The following is a 21,911-nucleotide window of genomic DNA, read 5'->3' on the forward strand; positions in this document are numbered from 1 at the left end:
ATGGTGTCATTTTGAAGAGGTTCAGCCGCAGATTTGCAGAAAATTAAAGAGGATTCTTGATTGCAATTTACTCAATTGTTACGATTTAATTTTAGAAAAGATTTAGCATGTTTAGGCATGTTTGTAGCAATAGTTTAATCGAATCTTTACTGTTTTCACTGCTTCCGTGCACAAGGTACTGTCTACCACGTAATCTCAGACATATCTCCTGATCAGGGTCCGCATTATGTGTGTGTGTGTGTTCATATGAACAATTGTAAAGTAAATTCCTATCGACAAACCCCAATTCTAACTGAAGTAACGTATATTATTTGTCATTAAAAATTTCATAATTATTTTTTTATCATTTTGGCGCCAAATGTATCTGATTCAGTTGCAGATTACAATGAAATAAAATCAAAATAAATACTGTGATAGGTTTCGAAATTCATAAATAAATTATCCGTTGAATAAACGCGAAGTTTCGCGGGCGACCCACTAGTATGATTTTAATGGTGCTAGCAATAAGATAAACTTGATAGAGCAATATAAATTAAAATTATCGAATCTACGATATAGCGATACGATACATTGATAAACCACTGGGATATGGAATTGCTATAAATATTTCTCATCTGAAACGTTATCAATTATGAGTACTCTGATAAAAACTTCTGTTTCGTTAATAATTTATCTAATCAACAATTAAAATACCATCTAATAGAACTGTGATTTTTTTTGTAATTATTAAACTCAAAAAAAGGTTATTAAAGCATCCACAGTAAAATGATAATTTTAAAATACAGAATACAGATTAAACTTAAATATATGTAATGCCTTCTAAATGTTGCTTAGCTACTTCTGTTTTATATAAAATGCTCCAAGTTAATATCAGGCGTCATTTATTATAATAAATAAAATTAAGATATTTTAATAACATTATGGTATGGAACTATAATTATTTACCCACGTTTAATGTTTATTTGCGTTAAAAATCCTTATGTCTTTTTATAGTAAAAATTTTAATATTAGCAGTAAAAACAAAACGCAACACGTTCAATCAATCCCGTTCGAAACATTTAAATACCAAATAAAGAAATCCTTAAAAAAAACATTAATATGATTTTTTAAAAATTTTGAACAAACACTATTTTATTGCGCTGTAAAATGTTTAATATTATCTTATATTAAAGACATGCTACACCACAAATTTTTATTTAATATGCATTGAGCCCGAGTTTATGAACGTTCATCGAATGACATTTACTTTGACTTGATTTTTCCGAAGAGTGAATCAGAATCAGTCGTAGTTTTAGTTAATTTACTTATATTTGTAATTTCAAATAAACGAGGTGCTACTTAAAAATTGCTTGTGTTGTGTTAGATTAGTAATACTAAGCGTTGGTTCTTTAGGCGTTTGTACAAAGATCTTGTTATTATAATTCGAGTTTATGTTGTAAGTACTTTTGTTTGCATATATCGAGTTGAGGATATTATACAGTTGAAACGAATTTATTATTGTTGTTAACACGTGATCCAAGGCCGAGAATATGTCTCGGCTTTATTAGATTAAATTAGCAGCTTATTTTTAATCATACGCATCGGGTTAACGAGTTATATCGTGTAATCACCAATTGTTTTGGTTACGAAACGACCTTATTATCATTTGCTAAATATGTTTCCGTACTATATAATATCAACCTACTATCCAAACTTTATCTCTTTAAACCTATTTCCTTCTTTTATGTACCTATTTCTTTTGATAACTTTCAGACATTCACAAGTAGTATAAATTTAAATTGTTCCCAATTCTTTTAAATCTAACGTAAATAAAAACGAATTAGTTTAACATTCAGTTTTTATAATGTAAAGTCACCATTCTAAACATAGAAGTTATGTTATTTATGAATCAAACGAGAAAAACAAATAATACAATAAAATTATCCTATTTTGTTTTCTCAATAAATTTTATTATTGAAAATTTGTCTCAAGTAACTCCTACCCACATCATTAAGATGTATTGAATATTGATGCAAGTTGTTGCAGCGTCTACTTGTGCTTATTTGTGTCTATTGTTAACATTTCATTTTTGGTACAAAAAAATGTATTACTATGCTCCGATTAGAAGTTTAATGACCAAGTGTTATTATGACACAAGAAACTCACTTACATATGCATATTGATATCTAATTAGCAATATATCAACTGTTATTCATTTCTAACAAAAAATAGGTACTTGCTTTTAAGCTATACAACTGTGTTTTTGACGTCTGCTAAATTATGGAAATAATTTCTCATCTTTGACTTTTAATAAACTATTTGATTTCATATAAAAAGATATAAATACTCTATATCCTCTGCAGAAACTGTTACAAAACAAACAAATTTCACATAAATAACCTTTTAATGTTGTCCTTGTCTGAGTGCAGTATGTTTTATTGATGACTAAGAGTGGAAAATAGATTTTATTCTCAATTGAACTTATTACATATATTGTTATTGTTATCTGATTTACTTGTGAATGGATAAACATGGATTGATTATTTCTCCAACACTAATCTTGATCATTTTAAATAATTTTCTAAAGTTAAAAAGCATAATATTAATAAATTTTTCTTTGTTTACATTCTTGCTGGGTTTGTTGCCAGAAAAAAATAAAAAATATATTCTTGTATGAAATAATGCATTTATTGAGAAAGTTTATGGGCTAAATAACATCCGATATGACCCATTTGTATTGTATGTATGTGTAATGTATTAGTATTTTGTTTAATGCTGGACAAACAAGATACTTTTGCAAAATTGTATGTTTGCTTTGTTTATCACATTTTATCAACCATAAGATAGTCCATAATTCAAATCCTCTACATTATTTCATTCTATCTTCTTTGAAAAATGCAATAAATAGATATGTATTTCTTTAATTAAATTTCTGTACATATTTGATAGTGAAGAATTTATTTTCAGAAGTTATGGCGATCAAGATCAACCATTAAAAGACATTACTCCGTATGCAATGTAAGCGGGTCTAATTAGAGAAGATAGCACAGAGGAATGTGCTGACAATGCTACACACACTCCACACCTGCCTCTTGGGCTTGCTGGGCTTGTTAACTTCCGTCCATGGCAGCATCATAGTATACACTGAGGACCTGCCACATACGGTAAATTTAGTTTGATTTTATTTTATTAGTATATATACATTCTGCACAGACACATAATTCTTGCACTATGAGAATGGATTGGAACTTTGTCAAAGTATATCAATATTGACAGTTCTCAGGCAAAGGAGTATTGGCAAAGTTTTTATTTTGCTTTAGCCTTAGAAAGCTAAATTTTATTAACAGTTCATCATCAAATGATAAAGAATTATTTCAGAAAAAAGTTACATTTAATGTAGAAATACAACAACTTGTATTAAACGAAGTTTGTAGGTTCAAGCCATGCATTGTTCCATATAAATTTCATACGCTCAATTTGAGTTATTCATATCTTGCAATGGTGAAGTAAACCAGCATTAGATCAACATGGTAAAATAAGTTCCAAGCCTTCACTCAATGGGATATTTGCATGGAGCTTAAACTCAACTGTGATAAATGTTATTGTTATCTCATTTCAACTACATTATTATTCCTTTCGTTTTCGTATAAATAGTTTTTGGTTCGTTCTATCAATTTATGAAAAACTACTAATCCGTATGATCCGAACTAGTGATATATTTTTTAATTTTCCAGACGGAATAAGATGTAAAAAATGATCATATGTTGTATATTTTTCTGAAGTATCTAGTAGCAATGTAGCTAGCATAATATTGTTTAATTACATCGATACTATATTAGCTATAATTTATCAGATTTTTTTTTTAAGGTTTACACATTTAAGACAAAATACCCGACTTTTGAGATCTGTAATATTTTAATATTTCTTTGTAAAAAAGATAGATAAACGGGCAAAAAGCAACCCGATGATAATGTAGACATTGGCTCTGCAAGAAATGTGAACCATTCCTTACAAAGACATTGTGCCTCCAACCCAGAGAACTACGATATCACTGGCTCTCTCACTTTTCAAACAGAACACGAAAATACTAAGGTATTGCTACATGGCTGTAGAATATATGATGAGACGTAGAGAAATATGTATATATATAACATTGTAAAATTTTAATAATTATAAACAATAACTATCGATAGTGACTATCGACTTGTCCTCGTGCCTGGTTTTATAATACAGTACATATATACAACCTTACAAGTTGTATTTTAATAGTCTGTCATAACTATATCTGTCTCGCTTTGATCGTTTATATTTTATCAAGAGAGTGAAGAGCGTCGTCAGCTGATATTTGTATACGTTAAGATGACTCGATCTTTTTTCTTAATTATATTTACGGAGACAAAGGGAGAGTGCGAAAGAGATAAAAATACATAACGCAGTTATTAGACACAGGGACGCAATACGTTATCTATAATCCTTTTGTCATTTTAAATTAATACAATACACACAAACAATGTTATATTAAACAAATGGATATTAATGAATTTGTATATTTGTAACCAACTAAAATATATATGCCCTATATAATCTTGATGTGTATATTAGTAAAATTTACTTAAATCTGAATATTATATAACGTTAAAACTATCAAATGCACTTCAATCGATACTCCGTCTGTCCGTTATTACACTTATATATATATTTTTATATTATTAAAAAAATACAATTAGTCGCCATGTGTGTTCCTCGATAAGTTATCTAACGGTAACGAAGGAATATTACCAATAACGATAAGTAACCGATAGTTTGCATTCCAGTATTAACTGCTCAGTTAAAGGTTCCGTGTTAATCGGTTCAAGTGATTTGTTAATTGTGAATTATTTGTGCATATAAGTGTGAAAGAAATTATAAAGGATAATACACGTAGATTATGCAAGTCAATAAAATAAAATTCAATTACATAATACGATTTGTCGAAATTAAATATACTTTATTTAAGTCGATTCAAAAATATTGTTTATTTATTGCCATTATGGTTTTTATGCCAATTTTAAATGCTTTTAACCCTACATAGTTTGATCATACTGACTGAAAATACGGTTAAGGGGATATTATTATCATGTACTAACTTTAGCATGTACTAGCTTAGCTAGGGTCTACATAAAACTATATATAAATAGTTAATATGGAAAGACATATATACAAAGACAAAATTTTGGTTTTTTTGGGCTAAGCCCTTCGCTTGCAAAGCAAAACACCTAACCTAAAATTTATAATTATCGGACGACTGGTTTAGGACTTGACTGGAATGAATAGAAGAGAAATTCATTCTTTTTTAATTATCATAAAGAAGATAAACCAGTATGATATAAAAAAAAATAAAAAATGGTATGCATCTACAAAAGCCTAGGTGAAGCTTTTGAACGTAATAACGCTGATATGAAATGACCATAATTTTAACTACTCGCATGTTTTAGAGGTGAACGATATATATTTATATCTTGTACGTTTCTTTTGTTAAAGCAGTGTCATATTTCCAATTAAAACTTAGAACAGACAAAAAAATATTCTCAGTAAGAGATGATCTTTTATCTTATACTTAAATTAGGGTTGAGCCCGAATATTTGTCATATTTTCGGTATTCGGCATATTTGTTTAAGTATCTAGTGTAGGTAGGCAGACTGCCAAATAGGTCACCTAATGGTAAGTGGTAACCACTACAGCCATGGCACTGTATGATATATGAACCATGTAAGAGTACATTGTAAACCTTTTAAACTAAGATGTTATGTCCGTTATTTCTGTACTTACTTATTGACTTACCCTTCAAACCCGACAACAACAATACCATACCAGTACCAATACTAATGGGTACAGTAACGAATTTGCACCAAGTCAAACCAAGACGACGTGTTACTATAACTAATTTAATTCCATAAATTTCAGATGCGAGCATATTTAGGTAATTTTATAATTGTCTATAAATATGTTATTTAGCTTGAGGCTACCCGGTCGCGAAGTTATTCGTTCACAACCATAAATTTAATGATAGTTACATTTAACCTTGAATTTCGGTCTCCTATTTATTCGACTCATTGTTTTCGGATACATACCACGTGTCAATGTTTATCGCTAGTGAAATTACACAATAATAGTGTGTGGCGTCAGTGGGTGCACTCGCTCTATCCCTATTGAACATTCGTTTTCAGTGAACTAATCGGTAACATAAAGATCACACTATCTATACATATAATAATATTGGAATGTCTCTTTGTAATATTAAAATAACCCATTTTTACTAAATGCATATTATGTCTGTATACACGGTTCATATACAAAAATAAAAATAAAATCACGCTACAATATCCAAATAACTTAAATTCAAACAACGCGCACAAAGTCGCGGGCATAGCTAGTTTATAATGAAAACTGTTTACCTTCAATTTAGGAAAGGCTTAACTTGAATTGAAATACTTAAAACAATAAAGTGTTTATTAACTTAAACATTTTGGTATTACTACAGGAAAGATGGGACGATTAAATTTTTTTCTGAGCTATTAATAACTGTTAATTGTCAGCTACCAATTGACACAGTTGTGAATTGTCAGAATGGCAGCACATCCACCAAATGGTTTAGAACTATTCTTGTCAATATGTCACAAACAATATTATATATGTAATTGCATATTTCAGGTAACTTAGTTGTATTTTGTGGCCAAAAACGGCTAAAATAAAACGAACATAAAGTGATCCAATTACGGACATATAGCGTTAATAACTTAATTATGTTTGATATGATTGACTTTGGAACACAAAATATATTATTTAATATATAATAAAGAAGTATATAAAAGTCGATGTTATTATTCAAATTAAACGGATAACAAATAGTTTCCAAGCATTATTCCTTGTATTTACTGTTATACCATTAGCAAATCTTGGAACAGCATTTTTACGAAGTTCACCCAACCTAATAAACTGAAATTTTACACATACTGAGTGTTGGTGACGTAACAATGTTTATAGTTTTTACAACTTTTTAACTGAGATTTATTTTTAAAACCGTCGAGCGTGCGTTGTTTTTTTTTTAATTTATTTCTGTTTCGTTTTGTAACATTGCTATTTTGTTTTTTAGTTTTTCTATCGTTGTATTTTTAGTTGAGAACTAGAATACTTTATCTCTTCTCGCGAGTCTGACTTACAAATTTTAATTAATCTATCGGCTTATCTATGAGAAAGTTATTATTAATTTATACGGTGTCATTGCCGGAGATTCCATTTCGATTTAGAAATAAAATAGCAATTTTCACTTTAAAACAGTATACTCAATGAAAGTAAGTAACCACGTAAGCGTTCAATAATCTAATATTTTGTCCTGTATTCTGAGACATTTACACTGTTTTTATTTTAAAAATAATTTTGAAGACAAACTACTCTGTAACCATTTCTATTTTTCTAAGACCAAAATGACCGCTGATCTTGAGCGTTCATATTTATTAATTACGCAAACAAGCTGATGGAGAAATAAGTATAGAAGTGTTCATTTTACGTTACTTTTTAAATAGTATTTCTAGAAAGTAGTATACTATTGAAGATGTAAATATTTTAGCATTAAGTGCAATGGTTCATCGTGGTAAGACTGTGCATGCCTTAGTGCCATCATATGTTATACCGCCAAACAACTATATTTAGTACTATTATATTCCGGTTTGAACGTACGTCCTGAGTGATGGCGCACTGCGAACGCGGAAGCCGTTTGAACCAGTCCGATCTGCTTGCAGATGACCAAACGAATACTCACTATGTTGGCGGATACGCGTGCGTGGTGCGCCGTCACTGAGGACGCACCTTCAAGTGTCAGTGAACCAGTAATTATACGCACGGGTCATAATATTTTTAAATCCCAAGGTTAGCGAGGCATTGATGATATGAGGAAAAGTTAATATTTCTTACAGTACCAATATCTAGGAACAGTGTTGACCAGTTATAATGATATATTTGATAGTCCGCCTACTGATCGGAATGTTGTTTTTTTACTAATAAAACATAATCATTCGCCAATCGATCTATTCGCCCGTAAAATAGTAATGCATCGTACAACATATCTCGCGTAATTTTTAACGCGATTATTTAAATATTTTACTATCGGTTCGAATAACAAAATAAAATGTATTATAATACTACTTTCGGTACTTTCGGTAGTGAAAAATAGATTATGAAATTTGATAAAAACATTAAAATATATGTGGAAAAATATTACATGTTTTGATTTTGAATTATAAAAGCACGTTATTTTTTTATTATATAAAAATTAAAAGTCGTAATTTTTAAATTGTACATCACGTGACCCAAAACACGAGCCGCCATGGTGTGGCGTCAGATAGGCAAAAACTGTCAATATCATCTGGCACTTTGTTAAACAACTTTTCTGGGAGTTTTAATGCTAGCTTATAGCGATTTTAAATTATTTAAATTTATATCTGTTAACGTTGAATGAGTGCCAGTCGTCCATACACAACTGTTGTTTTTTATCATGATGACGTCACCAAAATAACTGACAGCGTTTTTGCAGGAATAAAAAATTTAATTTAATTTTATGGCAACTTTTTATTAGCGAAATCAACATTTTGAAGTACTTTTTCAAAAATAATAGAATACCTTATTAATGTCCGATATCCCAGTCCGAACTCCGAAGCACCTAAACTTCACGATCACGATCACGCACACTTTTTCTTAATATGCATTAGGCGTTAAGATATGTTATTTACTTTGATAAGTAAATACTTTGGGACAATTAAACTCAACCACAGTTTTCGTTCTGTTTCTCTATTTTTTAAACACAAATATGTCATTTGTTTTTCCTTTTCATCCATTCCATATTAATCGTAGCAGTTTTTGCGTGTGACCTAAAAAAATAAACGGATCTTATGCATGCATTTAATATAATTTCAATAAATTTTGATGTATAATAATTGATAATAAATATTTTCATGAGTTTTTTTTCTTTAATATGACCAAATAGAATTTTAACAATTTATTAATGAATTTTTAGTACTAAGTATTGAGTTTTAAGTTGTCAAACCCGATTCCAGTGGGATAGTCATAATTGAGGGTTATACGGCAAATCTAAAGTATCTCCCTCGTTGGCCGCAGAACCCAAAGTTCTATTTATTGGATAGCTCTGTCGAAAACTTCTCAGTAACAATCTGGAAGTTAGAAGTGTGCCGTTTGGCGTTGCCGAATTTTTTTTGTTGTTGTAAACTATTAATTTATTAATTACTATTTTCCGTCCGCTGATTCGCCCGCATGTGTTGACTTATTTTTGACGTATGTCTTCAGTAAGACGTTTTGAAGAGAATTGGAATAGTTTTCGGCACCCTGACATGTTCTAAATTCAAAAAAACATTGGGAATACTCAGTTATCACATATGTGATGTCTTGAATTAGTACATGAGGTACCGCTGCGTTTTAATGCTATGGTGTGCTTATTTTTAATGTAGATAAAAAGTAACAAAAACAAAATGTAATGTCATCACGCTCTAAACTTAGTGCAGTGAATTATCAAATAATATCATAATTAAGCATATTATTATTATTATACAATCTTAATATTTATTCGAATTAAGTTCCTTATATTATTTTATCCTGACTATTTCATAGCCGTTTTCGACCGTTTAGACCATTAGCAACGAGAGTAGCCAACTGCGCAGAAAAAATCTATATCTATGCTGTCTCCTGGTTCAAATCTTTGATTTTTGAAGTGTTGAAACGTGTTTTAAAAAAAAAAACAAAACTTGTTTGGTGTTCTATTAATTATTCATAAAAATGAATAAATATTTTTTATGACGTTCTCATTCTATTTTCATTTTTATTCGAAGGTTATATAATATTTAAAAAAGGTTTTTTTTTTATCTTTGATGGCTTAGAAATTTAGAATTTTTAGACAAGTCAGTCCAGTCTCGATCATGGACAAGAAAAAAACGTCATAAATGTATATTTTAACAAACACATATCCGCACGCGTCGTCTGTATTAGAATAATTGTTTGTTGAAGGCCAGCCAAGTATACGTCCTCGACATTGAAACATATGTACGTGTTAACCGTAACAGAGGTCGCGGTAACTTAATAATGTAACTAACTTTAGGTCCGATCATTTGAAATTCGAATCGAATTATTCCATTTTTGAAATTTACTAACACCATTAAAAAAAAACTCGAAAAAGCAGATATGCTAAATTTAATTTAGAAAGGACCGGTTTTATTTAGAATGTCAAATTTTGTTCTAAACGTAAAATATTTTTGAACTGTAGATTATAGTATATATTATAATGGATTTTTTTTTATAACACGAACGTCGTGCAGACTTATTGCTATTATACATGAATACCGCAAGATTGTCTGGACGCGGTAAATGTGGTATAGGCTGAATATATACCAAACAATCAATTATAAAGTCGAGGTTCAGGAATTGGATCTATTTATTCTCCAATGATCAAGAATGATGCATCCAGCAATACAAAGTATAATCGTGATGCATATAGTCGGCTTGCAGCATTTCGTAAGTACAATACATTGTATTACCTACATTAAAATGTTTGCTTACGTACGGTACTTGTGAATTTTTAGTATAACGATCAGTCGTTCTCTTCAGTGTATTTATTTATTTATTTTTTTAGTTTCTTTGCAAAGAGGTTACTTTGTCAATTCAAAACGAAAATTATTTTTTATTTATTGTTAATCTTGAATTTAGTATATTTTAATAGTCTAAGTAAACTATTGATAATGGCATTATATTTTAAGAGAAAATAAGTTTTGAATTTAGAATTGCGCTTAGGCAAAACAAAGCAAGATTAAATTGTCCATTATTTCAAACTTTTCAGCTACGAGTATAACTGGAGTTGATCTTCAGATTTAGGAGCTAATTATTTTCTAACTTGACGTTAGAAAATAACTTAGCTAAGCCATGTCGTATGCTCGGTATTTTTCGATATTACAAGAATTTTAAAAAGTTACTCGTGTTCGCACGGAACGTTATTATTCCAACTAAAACCTAAGGGATTTTAGCTTTAGTTAAGTTTAGGTACCATAGAAGACTTTTTTGTATGTATATATTTTATCGTCATAGATAAACTCCTAAATTTACTATGAATATAAACCATTACAATGTTATTCTATGTATTTATAACTAAAATAAGAACATACTCCTCTGTTCAACGGATGTAGCTGTAGAGTTATCAAAGCTGAGACACATGAAGACTTGTTGTTCTAAAAATCTTTTTTTTTAATGTTATTTGTTGGCAGACGGCCGAATGGGCTACCTGGTAGTAAGTGGTCACCACCGCCCATAGACATAGACGCTAAAAGAAATAATAACCATTACATACATCGCCAGTGCACCACCAACCTTGGGAACTAAGATATCAGGTCCCTTGTGCCTGTAGTTGCAATGGCTCACTCACCCTTTAAACCTAAACACAGCAATATTAAGTGTTGCTATTCGTAGAAATAATTTATGATGACTGGGTGGGCACGTACGGCTTACACAAAGACTTACAGTTATGCCTTCGACTTATTTATGTCCAAGTACTTCTTTATAACTTAAAATTACCTGTTAAAGTTCTAGTTTAGTCAGAGAACACGATCTAATTAGATTTAGATATTTGTTGAATAAATAGTTTTTCCTTTCCAGATAGCGGAAGAATTCCGCGATATACCGGCTAGTTTCGGTCCAGACCTGCCCCCAGATGGACTTCGTGGATTCCTGGTGACTGGTGAGCCGGAAGATGGCTGCACTCCACTGAAGAAACCGCCGGTGGACACCGAAAACTTCACAGGAAAATGGGTTGTCTTAATCGCTAGGTGAGTCTCGTTTTGTACTTATCCTACCGATGAACAGAATACTTTGTATTGCTGTCTCAGTTCGAAGGGTCATCAAAAGGTTTGATCTTTTCAAATGTTTGTCTTTTCTACTTTGTTTTTTTTTAACGTTTTTGGTATTTATTTGCGTTCCGGTATAAAGTGTTTAATAGATTAGCTAGAGTTAGAGGCATAACATCTTTGATCCTACGGTTTTCCCTTTGATATTCTAAGCAATGGCTTGTAATTCTTTAATTAATGTCTTTTTACGGATATGACCGCTTACCATCGAGTGATTCTTATAATAAATGTATAAAAAAGTCTGCTTAACGTGGACTTAGGAAAAATTAGGTCTTCGATACTTTCTTCTACAGAAAAAAAAAGATTAAATTCTCTTATATTTTGAAATAAAAATGTAACACATCAAATTAGTCCAAATATGTAATCGCAAACTTCGATCAAGATACCGTGGTGATATCCAATGTGCCATCATATTTCTTAACACAATAATGTTCGTTAATTATTCCCTTTAGATACAACTGCAGCTTCGAGTTGAAAGTACGCAACGCGCAAGCTGCCGGCTACGACTGCGCTGTCGTACATAATGTCAACTCGAGCGATCTCGGTGAGTGATAGAAATATGCAGTGATTTCCAATATGATACCGACTCCTGATGATCAGGTCACGTGACCCTTCAGGTTGACAAGCTCTAATGAAATGATATGTAGTCAATATATGGGAAAAGGCGTTACTCTTGGAGGAAGAATTTTAGGTCTGGCCCCAAAGTTGTTAGTTACTCTTGGAGGAAGAATTTTAGGTCTGGCCCTTTATCTGCTTTGTTGAATGAATCAACCGCTCGCCGCATAAAAATATTACGCAATATGTATTAAATCGTCTGTCAATTTTCTGTATAGAGACTGAGGCGTTTGTTTTGTCGTTTCAAACTTATATGAAAGAGCGTACAAAGATCCTAGCCTAGTCTAGTATCTTAATTAACTTATTTACAATATTTTAAATATACCATTTAATAGATACTAAAAATAACCACAAATATACAACGTGGTAATAAAAAAATATAAATAATTGTAAACATACACACAATGAACTATTCATAGTATCTTGACATTTAAATCGATAGCATGAAGTGCGATATTTCCGTGCAGAACAAAACGAAAGTGCGTTCATTACAAGTGTAGAGATAAGTTGGATGAATAATTACACTGTTATCTGGTCATCCCGTGCAACATGATAATATATTATAACTAATAAAACTTCACAGGAACTCGAACGCATTTTACGCGGAAATAAAAAAAATACATACGTAATTTTTTATCTGTTATAATTTTTGATAATCTGTGGTTGTTATAAGAAATACTTTGTAAAATGTTTTGCGCGAAAAGTGTTAGAAACATGGATGTGAACCGGCTTAGTCATATGTAAGTTGATACATGTTTTGTGTCAAGTGCTATTTATGAAAATTGATTTTTTATTATATCTGTATTTAAAAATAATTTATAGGAGTGTGATATTTTTTTTTTTCATATTTTATATTTTTATAAATTTCAAATAACGGATAAGGTTTTCAAACAAAAAAGTTTACTATAGTTTTTTTGAGTTGAGAATGTCTTTGAAAAAGTATCTTGTAATCAACTTATCCTTGATTATTACAAGCTAAATATTATGTTACCTAATGCCTCGTATGCTGTCTACGTAGAAATTAATAATTATACTTATTTCGTATTGATTAGAAATATATTGACCAAATGATCGTATCAACCTTTCGTAGTCTTTTTTTTTTAATTGCGTAACCTTTGCTCTATTCTTAATAAATAACGGCCACTTTAGTGAATTCGTAAGTCCCGATTCCTCACTAATGGATCTCTAACATTGCTAAAAATCAAAGAATTTTCAGAGTATATTGTTAATATGAATATAAACGATTTATTATGGAATAAATTATCGTACAGTAAACAACTTCCCTGATCAGACGACTGACGATACTTAAACAATGACCATGAATTATGATTGACACATGTGACTCAAGGGAAAATAAAGGGGTTAATATGAGAAGAGATGACTGAATCCAAAATGTTTATCGCGTCATTTCTAATTTTGAATAACTCAATTATCACTTTTTTTAAATCTTCTAGATTTTGAGGAAAAGGTTATTATTGTCTTCTTTTTCCTACATATCACTTTCTCTATCTTTATCTCTTTCTCTTTACAAAATCACTGTACAAATAATTAGTATCTTTTAAATTGTAGCCCTAACTAATATTATAAATGCGAAAGTTAGCTTAGGGCATGTTATGCGAAGAAATGAGGACCATGTTGCGAGAAAGGTTTTGAGAATGAATGTGGATGGATATAGAGGTAGGGGACGACCTAAGAAACGATGGATGGATTGTGTGAAAGACGATATGATTAGAAAGAATGTTACTTGTGAGATGACGTCCGACAGAGAAGTATGGAAGAAGAAAACATGCTACGCCGACCCAAAGTAAAATTGAGAGAAGGGCAGGAGGATGATGATGATGCGAAAGTTAATTTGTGTATTTGTTCGTTTGTTCATTTGTCTTTTACATAATATGAACTGCTCAACGGAACACACACACACACACACACATCAGCCCGCATTCGTCCACTGCTGGACATAGGCCTCTCCAAATGCACGCCACTGTGGTCTTTCTTCGGCAACGGAACATAAGATACCTAATACATGCACCACCACCCCAGCACACACATCACACTCAGATGAACCCGCCGTTGAAACCCAATGAAAAAATAATATTTAAACGATACATAATATAATCCCTATAAATCGTGTTCTTTATACGATTAAATAGTATTATATCACTATTTCCTGCGCTTCCTATATCAATGCGCCAACATTCAATTTATTTAAATTTGCAATACTCTCATTTCAGAGTCGATGTCGGCGAAGAACCCTGAGGGGATAACGATTCCCTCCGTGTTCGTCAGCGACCTCGCTGGGATAATTCTCTCAGAAGAATACGTCTATACTAATCGGTAAGTTTTGTCAATTATTTTAGCATGTAACCAATCCTAACCTAACGTAACATCTTTGTCTATTTGTTTGTTTGTTACGCTTTCACGTCTTAATTACTTTACCTACGATGTCATCATACATACTACTTAGAGATACATATTATCTACACCCAAACAGCTGTACTCAGTATTGTTATCTTCCGGTTTGAAGGGTAAGTGAGCCAGTGTAACTACAAGCACAAGAAACATAACATCTTAGTTTCCAAAGTTGGTGGCGCATTGGCGATGTAAGTAATGGTTAATATATCATACAACGCCATTGTCTATGGGCGGTGGTGACCTCTTACCATGGCCTAGTTGGTCCATTTGCACTTCCGTCTTCCTATATCATAAAAAAATACACCTTGTCAGTGGTATTGAAAAGGACATAGGGTACAAAAATTACTTAAAACCACAAATACAACTTGACCTTGACCTCCTCAGTAGAAATTAATAATCAATAATAATATACAGTAAAGTGTTTAATGGGAATCGACAGTTCACTATAACTTGGTTACTATAATCAAAAAACGATTCATTTGATCAAATCGACTTAAGCAAAAATATGGGTAACATTAACAACCACTAAAATATTTAAATCTGTTATTCTGAAACAAAGGACAAATATTACGTGAGTCAGTCATTGGAAAAAACAGCTTTTAAATAGGACATAGTCAGCTATTTTTCTTTTTTTTAAATTATATAATTTGTTATTTTTCTTAATTAAGTCTTACTCTATCTATACTAATTACCTGTCTTTTAGTATGTTGTATCATATTTGTTTAATGTATTGAGTACTAAGATTTTGTAATGTTTTAGTGTGTGTGCATTTTTGGATATCTAATTAATTATTATTAAATAAAAATAAAGTCATAAGTGAGTAACTGCTCCTTCACTAACATTTCAGGTTTCTCTTTAGATCTTACCAGCTGCAAAGCTCGATATATAACAAAAGTCTAGGCTAGAACTAAGGCTAGTATATTATATTGTTTGAGATTCTTATAAAAAACAGAAACATTAGAATGAAATTTAATAAAAAATGTATCAGGTATTTGTTATACGAGTGAAATAACTTTAAAATTATTCATCATTATTTTGTCCTCAAGATTCGATAATGAAATAAATCTACGTACTGTACACACACACAACGCATCACGCACGCACGTACGCACACGTACACGTACATAAATAAATAAGTCATTGTCATCTACGACATTACATCGATGTTTTCTTTAAATTTTGTATTTGTATAAATTTATCACACGATTAAAATGTGTTACAGTTACTATATAATGGTGAACGGAGATCTACCCTTCAACATCAACACGCACCTGCTGTTGCCGTTCGCCATCGTCGTGGTGCTCTGTCTCATCGTTATACTCATATTTATGGTAAAACTTTTCTAGAATGACTTAAACTAGAAGGGCAATCTCACTTATAAATAGCTCAGTTTGTAACGTTTTTGTGGTTTTGATGAACCATGAAGACATACGATATATACCAAGAAGTTTCTAGAAGAAACCTTCGTGGTAGGGTTTCGTGCCAGTCCGTGTGGAAGGGTATCAGCCTCATCACACATTTCACCACCAAACTAGAATGAATAGTACTGCTGTGGTCCGGATTAAAGCGCGAGTAAATCTGTTGGAATTACAGGCACAAGGGACAAAACATCTCAATGTCCAAGGTCGGTGGCACCACGTCCAAGTAAAGGACGGACAATATTTCTTATGATGGGCGGTGAGCACTGTAAAGGTAGCGCCGTCTCGAACGAATGAGAGCAACGTCCCGTGCGCTTGCAGATCGTGAAGTGCATCAAGGACCGGCGGCGCGCGCGGCGGCACCGCCTGCCCAGCCGCGCGCTGCGGAAGATCCCCACGTGCAAGTTCAGCAAGGGCGACCCCTACGACACGTGCGCCATCTGCCTCGACGACTACCAGGACGGCGAGCGCCTGCGCGTGCTGCCCTGCGCGCACGGTACGCTACTAACTACTCGCCCGACGTTTTATTGGACGGATTTCGTCTCATACGGCTCGTACCGCTCGACTGATATCAGTTTAAATTTTTCATTTTTTGCTTTCGTAACTTTCTTTCTCTTATTTAATACTAAATATTAATAAACGGAGCACGAGTTTCGCTGTTCACTTATTATAATAATTAAGGCAATTTATGCCGTGTATTCCTGGATAGCTAAGGTAAGTCGGGCCGAGTCAGCGAGAATTGTACAAAATTATCAAGCAGTAAAAAATATACCGCCTGTTAAAAATCGTCTATATGTAATGATTCCGAAACAAGAGAACTGTAGCACTTATCCAGATCCTTTCACCTTATAAATTCGAGGTTTTTAAATTAGATTCGACGTGTTCGAGCCGATCGGCTGTGAGAACCAGTTCGTCCTTATAGTTAATATTTCTATTCCAAACCTAAAAGGTATAAAGGTAACCCTCGACCTACACATACCGACGTAATGAGTAAATTCCCGGTCGGCGTCCTTCCGCAGCGTACCACGCGAAGTGCATCGACCCGTGGCTGACGCAGAACCGGCGCGTGTGCCCCGTGTGCAAGCGGCGCGTGCTGGCGGCGGGCGAGCGCGCGCGCCACGACTCCGACTCCGAGAGCGAGCCGCTCGTCGCCGACTCCGCCGCCGCCTCCGCGCCGCGCACGCAGGTCCGCGCATTAAAACGCAGCGAATCGATTTCGTTTGCACTACAAATTTATTTCGCATATAATTCTGATACGCTACGTTATATATTTACATTCATCAAACAAATTAAATGTATAAAGTAGAGATTAGAATAAAATCTATCATTCTTTACTGTGAGAAAAATACAGTCTCGAGCAACTCATTCATTAATTTTAATATATAATATGTTTTTTCGGTTAACTCCGATGACATGGTAAATTGAATTAACGAGTTGCTATATGAACATTTTAAATGGTCATGTATTTCTGCAGGGTGGGACTTTCGACGAACAGCGGGAGAACCCCTTCGTGAGGGCGGCGCGCTACATCTCCCGAATGCGGAGTCGTATCGAGCAAAGGGAAGCCGACGCAGAGGTACACTATATTTAATATTTCTTACCTTATGAGCTTTTATACAACACCTGTTAGTATGTATATGTCAACTTAATTAAACCATTTTCGCCAAACTATAATAACTATTCAGTAAATATACTTAATTTTATTTGTTTCAAGATGTGGATTTGATAAAAAAAGTAGTTTAATTTATTATTTTCCTGTTAGTCTATTAGTTCGCTTGTTTTTTTTTTTTAATTTAAATAATAATTCAGATATATTATTTAATATTTTAGGTCGCACAGCCTTCAGAAGATAACGAGCAAATCGTTAATGAAGAACCGTAAGTAGTGTTTAATTTAAAGTTATCATCACAATATGACATGTGGCAATATCATCAAATCATCTATAATGTTAACTATCATATCACACACACATATTTACAGATTTTATTCTGAAACCGAATATTAAAATGTAAATTAGCATGTACATACGGCACACTAATCACATAATCTGAGAACAAAAAATATCCTTCTGTATTACGATTTTAATTATAAAAAAAAATGATCTTTTTTTATTCGAATTTTTTATCTATTGTAACAAAAGTATGACGATCGACTGAGTTACTATATATTTTCTAAAAGTTGATATCATAAATTACACACTCCCTCATTATTTCAACACCGAACCCAATCGTTTCTGTCAAACTTCAGCACAGTCGGTCGAGTGGGAGTAGCTCAAAATTGAGTTACAATATTTACACATACTTTACACACGCAGTTGAATATATTATTTTCAATATGCCACCAGGGTCGAGAGTCGCGACACGCAGCCGCTGATCCGCACCGAGCCGGAGCGACGCCGCCGCGCGCCGCGCTCGCGACGGGCGCGCTCGGCGCCGCGAGCGCCCGCCGCGCCCCCCTCGCCCCCCGCGCCCGCCGCGCCGCACGGGGACATCGGTGAGCATCTCTGACGCGACTGGCCCGCACCGCGCCTGACGTGCTCGGTAGCACGCTTCGGGGTTAAATGTGGAGTCTCCAGGGCAATGATAGTCAAATTGGGGTACGCGTTTTCTGAAAGTGTGCGCACTGAACGTACCTATTTTGAATGGTACGAGGATAGCTCGAGGATGTGAGTGCCTAAATAGCAACCATATATTTTAAATACGTTACAAATCTACGCGATGAATACATATTTAAGTTAATTAAAGTCTGGTAACATTTTTATAAGTTATCATTTTGACTATTTTTAAAAGGACAAATCAATTCATCAATCCAATTCGTCGGATTTTGTTCTATGAGTTTACATTAAACACGCTGCACCATGTTAATATTTATGCTTACTTTCAAATACATTAACACTATATTCACACACTGTTGCTAGATTTCCTTACTCAATGTCCAACCGCAATGGAGAAAAGAAGTGCCATTAGATAATATTCAATGCACCGTTTGATGTTCTAGGTGTCGCTGCACTTCCGGCTCCTTCGGCGACCAGCGGGCCCCAACATATCGATTTATGAACACGTGTATTATAAATTATTGTACATTGACTCTAAGAAAAATAGCGGACTCACAGAATATAATATCGCGAATGTAGAATTTTACTAACAGACACAACATATACATTTAAATCGACTTCGTGATATCATCGCCTTAAATCATTGTTTATTAATGACACCGATAATTAAGCATGAGAGAGATCAGGAGATTAGAAGGAAGGATTTTAAACCAAGTCCCATTAGCTATGAATCGAAGTTCCAATCGGATAACTACAGACACAAAATTAGTAGGGTAATATTCTTCTAAAACAAAATACGATCACATTATTTATGATTTGCAAGATGTATGTTATTCTTAAATCTATACTAACTTGGAACAACAAATGTCATTTGAATAAACTACATCAGGATTTTTCAAACTTATTCAAGTAGCATTCATTATTTTGTAATTTATGCAAATTAATAAAGACTTATTTGATGGAACCTTCGAAAATAGTCTCAAATGAAAGCTTTTGACTTCAGCATTATTTTCTCGTCATTGTATTTTGTAAGAGTTGTAATCTTATGGAATAGTCATGCGTCAGAACAGTGACGGCTGTAGAGGCGGCCACCCAGAGGTATTATATATAATGCAAACAGTTGTGAAAATTACACAATCGTTGCCTCAGTGTGTAGATTTTTTAATTATAACTACGCCTGTATAGTTGAAGTCTCAGTTTGCGCTACGGTTGATCATGCAAAATAACTTTTATTGCCATATGTTAAGCTTCAAAATCTAATAAAGTACCTGAAAATATTAAACAGAGTATGGAAACCTTATTCCAAGTTTAAATTTATAACATATCTCTAGAAATGTTTTTCAACAATTCAAGTTAATTTATTTTCTTAATAGTGCTGGTTAATTGCAGTAATTTTTCAAGCCTTTGCTTAATTTCATTTATTAGAGTGCATCGGTCTTATATTAAAAATTTAAACCAACTTTACTTTATTGGGTTAAATATGGTATGGGTTTTTTTTATATACCATTTATTTCGTAATTTTATCGTCTATGTTTTGAAATATCCCGTTACAAATAAAAATAATTGATCGAAAATATAATTTAACTTTCTAGAATTAAAAATAACACGCATTGTATCGCTATGTTCAAACATTGTTTTTGTCAGCGATATATATCCTTTGCGCGTAATTTAGGATCGAACGCTACTAAATAAAAGAGGCGATGTGCGAATCATGCAAAAAAAGTAATTTTAAGTGTTTAACGTGTCTAGAGATAATGTTATTTAAAAAAAGAAACTTATATGACCTTGCGTCAATTAGATTTATAAATCAACCTTTCCTTTATATTAGGCATTTAAAAAAGTTAACACATGAAGTATTTTATCGAAATAAAATTATAAAAGAAAAGAAACACAAAATTTATGGGCTGGGTCAAAAATAAAAGTATGTATGTACATATTCGAATCCAAGAAATTTCTATTTCAATAGAATTTGAAAAGATATAAATGATCTTCTTTTAAAAAATTCTGTACATTCACAATCAAATATCCAAAATGATCACATATTATTTACCTAGACTAATGTATCGATAAGATTTTTTTTAGCACATTCTATTGAAATAGAACAAAATATTTTAGTAAACCTTCATTGTGATATCCCGTCTTTTTCCCGTAAGTACATCGTTAATTTCATAATATGATAATAAATAATTTGGCCACTTAGTAAGTTGTGAAGAGGCAAAGGGAAAATTATGTGTAATATATTATTATGTTAGAGGTAAATCAAATAAAATGATTGTGTATAAGCTTTAGGTATATCGTATTGTAGCATAATGTATATGAATATAGATTAAATTATAGTTGTTATTACTATGGAGGACTTTTATTAGACTGGGACTGACCATTCATGAAAAATGTAAAGAAATTTTATAACGACTAACTTACATACAACTTCCATTTACCATGTAACACATTATATTGTATTTTTTATGACAAAGTATTCTTTTATTTTTAACACGAGTAATTATAGTAACTTGCCATACATATTCAAATAACGAAGGTTTCACTAGTTAACAATAAAACTTAAGTCTTTAAAAAACTAATTTTACAAGTTCTAATTTTAAATGTTTACCGCTTTGATTGTGATTTGCAATTGGAAACGAAAATATTTATCAATATCGTATGTAAAATTGATTTCTAGTTCCAAGTAACAACGGTCGTATTGGAATAATCAATCTAATGCTGTTTACACACAACACCGCAGCGGAAGTTGATTCCGTTAGTAAAATGAAAACTTGCTCGCTTCTGACGTAGCGATATCACGGTCTATTGCGTATACGAAAGCGCACGTACTAAGAAAACGCGGCTAAAAATCGGAATTGTGCAGCTTCTCATGCGGCGCCGTGTAGAAACAGCTTTAAATACATCTACGGATGTCACTGTGGCATGTTATAGAATAAAAACCAAAGATTAAAATCGTTTAACACGGAATTTTGTCTTATTTAACAGAACCAGAATGTCTTA

General features: G+C 32.6%; 1 protein-coding gene across 2 annotated transcripts; it reads left to right on the plus strand.

Moving 5' to 3' along the window:
• Positions 1-1,261: 1,261 nt before the first annotated feature.
• LOC125075552 (E3 ubiquitin-protein ligase RNF13) lies at positions 1,262-21,878 on the plus strand. Of its 2 annotated transcripts, none has more exons than XM_047687265.1 (12): positions 1,262-1,435; positions 2,947-3,143; positions 11,665-11,834; positions 12,365-12,456; positions 14,759-14,861; positions 16,162-16,270; positions 16,679-16,853; positions 17,377-17,543; positions 17,832-17,933; positions 18,188-18,234; positions 18,702-18,850; positions 19,355-21,878. In XM_047687265.1, the coding sequence occupies exons 2-12, from the start codon at positions 3,045-3,047 to the stop codon at positions 19,411-19,413; spliced, it is 1,272 nt and encodes a 423-aa protein (XP_047543221.1). In that variant the 5' UTR covers positions 1,262-1,435; positions 2,947-3,044; the 3' UTR covers positions 19,414-21,878. The 2 variants fall into 2 exon arrangements, with proteins under 2 accessions (XP_047543221.1, XP_047543227.1); XM_047687271.1 differs by having other exon boundaries at positions 2,950-3,143.
• The last annotated feature ends 33 nt before the right edge of the window (positions 21,879-21,911 follow it).

This window comes from Vanessa atalanta, chromosome 2 (assembly GCF_905147765.1).
Source record: "Vanessa atalanta chromosome 2, ilVanAtal1.2, whole genome shotgun sequence".
Classification (NCBI taxonomy): Eukaryota; Metazoa; Arthropoda; class Insecta; order Lepidoptera; family Nymphalidae; genus Vanessa; species Vanessa atalanta.

Excerpts from the sequence above, each read along its gene's own strand:
- LOC125075552 (XM_047687265.1), top strand. The coding sequence starts at position 3,045 with ATGCTACACACACTCCACACCTGCCTCTTGGGCTTGCTGGGCTTGTTA. Across the intron at positions 14,862-16,161 it reads GAATACGTCTATACTAATCG|TTACTATATAATGGTGAACG; the intron begins GTAAGTTTTGTC and ends AATGTGTTACAG. Across the intron at positions 17,544-17,831 it reads CCTCCGCGCCGCGCACGCAG|GGTGGGACTTTCGACGAACA; the intron begins GTCCGCGCATTA and ends GTATTTCTGCAG.